The sequence below is a fragment of the Xyrauchen texanus genome, chromosome 43 (genome assembly GCF_025860055.1).
Source record: "Xyrauchen texanus isolate HMW12.3.18 chromosome 43, RBS_HiC_50CHRs, whole genome shotgun sequence".
NCBI classification, from domain to species: domain Eukaryota; kingdom Metazoa; phylum Chordata; class Actinopteri; order Cypriniformes; family Catostomidae; genus Xyrauchen; species Xyrauchen texanus.
The window spans coordinates 25,128,024-25,134,874 of NC_068318.1; the positions used below are offsets into that span (position 1 = coordinate 25,128,024).

Below are 6,851 nucleotides of genomic sequence, written 5' to 3' on the forward strand. Positions count from 1 at the left end.
AGCTAGATGACAACATTCGGAATTGTAAAGCGCAAAAAGGGGCGGGGCTGACAGACGTTCAGTTTCGGATTCTAAGCCTTATGATGTCTCAAAGGGACAGGGATTCTGATTATTGAAAGAAAGAAAGAAAGAAAGAAAGAAAGAAAGAAAGAAAGAAAGAAAGAAAGAAAGAAAGAAAGAAAGAAAGCAACAATCGCAGTTTGAGTAAGCTGCTCATAATGAAGGTGAATGGGGCCAGTCTATAAACCCCATAATACGAATTATATCAAAAGTAAAGTCACATTATGTAAACATTATTTGTGTTAACATGATTTTAGTGTGATCAAATTGCTTACTAACCTTATTTGTGTAAAGGTATATCCTTCTTTGCCTTGATGAAGTAACCACTTAACAGTTCGATTTTATAATGTATACATTTAGCAGACATCGCTTTTACTATTACGCATTTAACAGACACTTTCATCCAAAGCGACTTGCTGCTATGAGCTTGACGTTGATAGCGCCATGCTAGTTGAGCAACAGGAGCACTAAAATCGTGTAGAACAGAGATGTTTTCACACTAAAGTCATGTTAACATGAATAACGTTAGCTTCTTGTGGCTATAGTTTTGAAACTGTGTATTTTAATGTTTAATGACTGACCCCATTCAATTCCATTGTAAATGCCTTACTGTTAGCACGATTTTCCCTGTTTTTAAGAATCGTGGGACGAGTTGAAATTATTTTACAAATACTGTTTGAGCTTAAATTTTACTCTTAACATCCCTTTAATGATGTCATATTAATATGTCATTCTGCCTTGTATGCTAAAATAGTTAACAATGTTTTCTATCAAATTTGTGAATTTGTAGTGCTGCTCAATTAGTTTTGTAATGGTTTATTACACTGGTAGAGGGCAGGTTATAGTCACAGATCAGAGGACTGTTGGTTTGTACATACAGTACATTCAACGACTGCTGATTATATTTTGCTTTTCCATGAGTAGTGAAAAAGATGCAGCTGTGCCAAATATTCTACATTCAGAAATTAAATCTATTGCCTTTCAAAAATGGCTAAATAAACAGTAGAGGCAGAAGTGATGTTCTAGTGGCCCTCCCACCAGGAAATGCATCAGTTTAGGGGATATGTTATCTCTGCCTCTGATACTAAATATATAGTCAGCAGTCCAACCAGCAGCCCTGAGATATACACAATTCATACAAAGACAATATGCATGCTGCTGTGTTGGAAAACATTTTCTTGTTAGTGCTGGTCACTCTCCTCAGTGTGGTCCAGAATGGTAAGACATTTTAAAGATATAACTTCATATTTAATTTGTATTGATCAATGATTTTTATGCAGAATTTATGTGCAGATTTGTTTGTAAACACCCAGCATGAATTTGTTCATATTGTACAGCACATATACATAAATGCAATTACATGAATCTCAGTATATTTTAATCATAGTACTTCCAATGTCTAACATAGTGTCTTCTCCTCTAGTATTCTTCGCACTGAAGGTTGAGAAAGAGTGTAAAGCCAATCTTTCTAAACTTCATTCTGCAACTTTTGAGCGCTTGTCCTGTGCCAAGTGAGTGAATCGTTTAGCACAGATTTTATGTGCCAAAGTGGGTAAAAATAGTTTTTTAGATGTTAGCTGTTTTTAGAATCCGTTTCATGAAACGAACTGTGCTGGCACAACTTCTTTTGCATAACATTGTATGGTTTTCCTGTTGTGAGGGAAACAAACTTCCTTAAAGCTTAATTTACATAATTTTGATCAGATGATGTTGTAAGAGGGCAACACTGGTCTATCTGCATATGGAAAGCCTAGATAGAGTCATTTCTTTTTCTGAAATATTTCAAATGGAATGACAGATTTTTATTAGTGAAAATGAACTCATTTTGATACGGATTTGTATCTCCAATTGTTCTTCACAAAATTAATTATATAAAATAATAATGACATTATTTACATTACCGAATGAGACCACACAGTATTTTGTCTATAGCCTGTGTGTTGTTGATTAAAATGTTTAAAGTATGCAGAATAAAAACAAATCAAACTGATTATCATTTATCACCAATTGCATATCTAGAATGTTGCATTTTGGGTTTTCTCTTAGTTTATCTCAATCTTGATCCAAACAAAGCTGCCGCTAACCACTATTAGAGAGGAAGTAACACTTTTTCACAATCCTTTTTAAAGATAAATAAGGAAGAACAAACAACATTTATTTAAAACTGACAGGGTCTGCTAAATTTATATTTGAGCTATTTCAGTGCAGTTATTAGAGATGTTTTATGCATAAGAATGCTTAGTATAATTCATGACCTTCTTTGTTTTTATGTGTATATTTATTGTCTTGTCATAATTATGTTTCTCGAATTAGTCGAAACTGCATGGATACTTACCCCACATTCCTGGCAGTGCTGTGGTGCGCTGGTATCTGCCTCAGTCAAGGTACACCATGATTCAGTTGATACCAACACTCTTTTATTATTATCTTACCTCATAAGCCAACACAAGGTACAGTGGCCCCCAAAAGTATTGATATAACAACAAAAGTAAATGATAATTTATGCATTGTTCAAAATTAAGACAATACGATACACTTTTTAGTTGTCAAACTTAGTGGAACATGTCAATAGTTCATGTTATATACTGCACCTGTGGTTACTCTGCAAGGACACCTCTGTGAAATCGAGGGGAACTGATTTCATCCATTCACAAAAAATTACCTTTGGAGTCAGTTGGTTAAAAGTAATAACAAAAATGGCTGAGAAATGTGAAGTTAGTTCTGAGAAAAGGCTAACATCATTATTTTCAGATGGTTTTTATATAATGTTATTTAGTGCAATGCCATTTATAAATTTTTAACTGCTTAAAGCAATTTTTCACCCCAAAATGAAACATTTCTCATCATTTACTCACCCTGATTCCATCCCAGATGTTTATGATTGTCTTTCGTATGCAGAACACAAATTAAGATTTTTAGAAGAATATCTCAGCTCTGTAGGTTCACACAATGCCAGTAAATCATGACTAAAACTTTGAAGCTCCAAAAAGCACATAAAGTCAGCGTAAAAATATCCATACCACTCCAGCGGTTTAATCCATGTCTTTAGAATTAATATGAGAACAGACCAAAATGTAACTCTTTTTTAACTGTACATCTTGCTATTGCAGTCTCTGGGAACAATCATGATAGCCAAGGAGATTGCTGATGTCATTTTGGTCTGTTCTCATCCCTTCTGAAGACATGGATTAAACCAATAGAGTCTTATAACCTTCTGGCAACCATTCACTTGCGTTGTATGGACCTACAGAGCTGAGATATTCTTATAAAAATGTGTGTTTGTGTGTTTGCTTAAGAAAGAAAGTCACACACATCTGGGATGGCATGAGTGTGAGTAAATTATGAGAGCATTATCGTTTTGGGGTTGACAATTCCTTTAAGTGTCCAGAAATGTCCAAATACATTTTGGGACCACTGTATATTAGGTGCTATGAAAACTGAAAACACTTGTCTTTAATTTGACTCTTTGTTGAGAAAAGAGAATGGTTTGCTTTGGTGACACCACTTAGATACACAAAGGGCCACTGATATTTTATCTTAATGTTTGCTTCAGTTTGGTGGGAGGGTAACGCATCAAAGTCTTTCGACTTATTATTTGATTTTTTAAAAATCGCTGTTTTGTATATTTAGTGGAATATTTTGCATTTACCAGCTATGGGTCATGTTTTGACCCATAGTCAAACCATATGTTTATGTTGCTCCAGTCGATTTTTGAATTGCTTTGAAATTGTAAATAGTGTTGCTAAGCAACTGAAGCATATATATATATATTGTGTGTCAGCCTCCATTAAAATCCTTCTGAATCAGTTATGAAAACAGAATAGAAATGCATCTATACGCTAAAGGTAGTAATTTCCTGGAAATCAGCGGAACCTCACAAAATTGTTTAGCAGATAGGATACTGTTTGAGTAACTCTAATAGTCCAGGAACCTTCAGAAATAACACTTTCAAAGTCATGTTATAATGTTAAATGAAAACATTCTGTTACAGCTCCAGCTGCCTTTGCTGGTATTATTTATCTAGTGGTCCGACAGAAGTACTTTGTGGGCTACTTTGGGCAAAGTTGCCAGAGGTGAGTTTTCTAAACTTTAAAAATCTTAACACCAAAAGTTTTTCTTGTTTAAATCATAATACTAAAATTGCCTTAAAATGTATTGAAACTCTGAGGACGTTGGGATTTTACTGCTAAATATTAAGCAGTTACTGACCTTTCATTTAAAAATAAAAATTCTGTCATCATTTACTCTCCCGTGTCATTTGAAACCTGGATGATTTTCTCTTTTCCATGGAACACAAAAGGAGATGTTTGGCAGAATGTTAGGGATTGCCAGTCTCAGTCACTATTCACTTTATCTATGGACAAAAATGTCCCTAATATTCTGCCTAACATCTCTTTGATTGTGTGTGTTCTATAGAGAGAACACATGATACTTAGTAAATGATTACATAATTTTTATTTTTAGGTGAACTATCCTTTAAGATAAAAAATGTGTATGCTAGCTGCATTAGATGTTGTGTAAGGTTATTCTGAATACAAATATTATCCACTGGACCATTGCAAATGAATGATATGGGCTGGGCTTACAGAAGCTCCCAAAGACTGAGATAAGAAGAATAATTACTCTGTCCATAGAGTTTCGACTCTGCATATTGCTTTATAAAAACACTGAAATATTCTGCTGTCACTATGCACCTTAGCCTCACACAAAATGTTTTACAAAATAATATATTTGACCCTAAGCTGATGTTAACAGATGTTGTCCTTGTTTCCAGCATACCGGGCTTCCTGTTTGGGAAACGTATCCTCTTTTTTCTGTCGCTCATGTGTATTGTGGGAATCATAAATTACCTGCTGCTCTCCTGTGGTAGCAGTGACTACAAAGACTACATTCAGATCATCACCATAGCAGCATCAACCCTCCTGCTCTTGCCCTGAGCTGTGACTACTCTTGAGCTATAATAGTGAATGTGAAGACATTGGTCTTCAGTTTATTGTTTGTTAGTTAGTTGGAGGATGTTGCAGAAAAAGTGTGAAGCGTTTTCAGAGATGATAACAATCTTGCAAAATCATACGTACGTTTTACAAACCTTAACAAACGAACATCGGAGGATATAAAAAGGTTATTACTATTAATGTCCCAGTGTAAAAAGGTATTTGAATATTATTTAGAGTGAATGGAGTACATTTGCATAGCATGACATATGGGAAAGCCTTAAAGGGATTGTTCAGCCACAAATTACACAAAAAGTAAATGTTCAGCAGAATGGTAGGCTCAGTCACCATAATTTCAGTGTATGGAAAAAAAAAAAATGATCCAATAATAGTGAATGGTGACTGAGACTGGCATTCTGCCTGTCGTCTCCTATTGTGTTCCATGGACAAAAGAAAGTCATACAGATTTACATAAATGATGACAGAATTTTCATGTTTGGGAAACTATCTCTTTAATAGTTTCAAATAGTTTTGTAACTCTTGTGAGTTGTGATTGTTAGTTTATAATGAGAGATTTTACAAAATTGACTCTTGTCTAATTGTAATTAAGATAAAATTCCTATCATCTCAACATGATTGTGACTTTTGTATTATTGCTAGCATTGGCAAAAATGAAATACATTTTAGCAGTAAAACAGACCATTAATTTAGTGTTTCCCAACCTTGTATGTCTTTTGTACCCAACACAGTCTAAAACCATAATGAATGTAATTTCAAGTAGTTATCATTATTATTAATATTATTATTATAAAAAATCACATATACATACATACACATACATACAGTTCACAAGTTCGCATCATCCTTTTACAAGTTGACATATTCCTTTCAGGATTGTATACAAATATAACTGATACAAAATGATATACAGTATTTTTTTTATTAATTACTGCCCATCAGAATCTAGATAACAAATATTTACATATATCCCACAAGACAAAATATCAATTTACACCAATTATTCTGTTCAAAAGTTTACAGAACACTTGGTTCTTAATTTTGTGTTTTACCATATAAAGCATCAATTAATGTTTGCACCTTTTGAAATACTTGTGTTTAAGCCCCTCAATTGATCTGTTTTTTTTTTTTTCTGGTTCAAAAGTTTTCGTTGCAATTATTCTCATAAGGCCTAGTCTTTTCTTTACTCTTGTACATGAAACTGGTGTTGAGCAGGTAGAATTCAATGAAGCTGTCAGCTGAGGACATGTGAGGTGTCTATTTCTCAAACTAGAGACTCTGATGTACTTATCCTCTTGTTTAGTTGAACATCTGGCACTCCACATCTCTTACTGTCCTTGTTAGAGCCAGTTGTCCTTTGTCTTTAAGACTGTAGTGTACACCTTTGTATGAAATCTTCATTTTTTTTGTCAATTTCAAGCATTGTATAGCCTTCATTCCTCAAAGCAATGATTGACTGATGAGTTTCTAGAGAAAGCTGTTTCTTTTTTGCCATATTTTATCTAATATTGACCTTAAGACATGCCAGTCTATTGCACACTGTGGCAACTCAAGAACAAACACAAAGACCATTTTAAGCTTCATTTAACAAACCAAATAGCTTTCAACTGTGTTTGATATAATGGCAAGTGATTTTCTAGTACCAAATTAGCAATTTAGCATGATTACTCAAGGATAAGGTGTTGATGGAGCATGTCTAGATTTGATCAAAATATATTTAAATAGTGATGGTGCTGTTTTGCACATCAGTAATATCTTGACTATACTTTGTAATCAGTTGAATGCCACTTTGGTGAATTAAAGTACCAATTTCCTTCCGAAACCGCAAAATCTGTACAT

General features: G+C 34.0%; 1 protein-coding gene across 1 annotated transcript; it reads left to right on the forward strand.

Annotated features, from left to right (window-relative positions):
* Nucleotides 1-993: 993 nt before the first annotated feature.
* LOC127635834 (arachidonate 5-lipoxygenase-activating protein-like) lies at nt 994-6,250 on the forward strand. The gene is made up of 5 exons (XM_052116075.1): nt 994-1,278; nt 1,484-1,571; nt 2,374-2,444; nt 4,052-4,133; nt 4,835-6,250. Exons 1-5 carry the CDS (start codon nt 1,209-1,211, stop codon nt 4,995-4,997), a joined length of 474 nt encoding a protein of 157 aa, XP_051972035.1. The 5' UTR covers nt 994-1,208; the 3' UTR covers nt 4,998-6,250.
* Nucleotides 6,251-6,851: the final 601 nt, after the last annotated feature.

Bases quoted from the DNA above. Each gene is read 5' to 3' on its own strand.
- LOC127635834 (XM_052116075.1), top strand. From the start codon at position 1,209: ATGCATGCTGCTGTGTTGGAAAACATTTTCTTGTTAGTGCTGGTCACT. The intron at 1,279-1,483 runs GTAAGACATTTT...CTTCTCCTCTAG, and splicing joins CCTCAGTGTGGTCCAGAATG to TATTCTTCGCACTGAAGGTT. The intron at 1,572-2,373 runs GTGAGTGAATCG...TTCTCGAATTAG, and splicing joins GAGCGCTTGTCCTGTGCCAA to TCGAAACTGCATGGATACTT.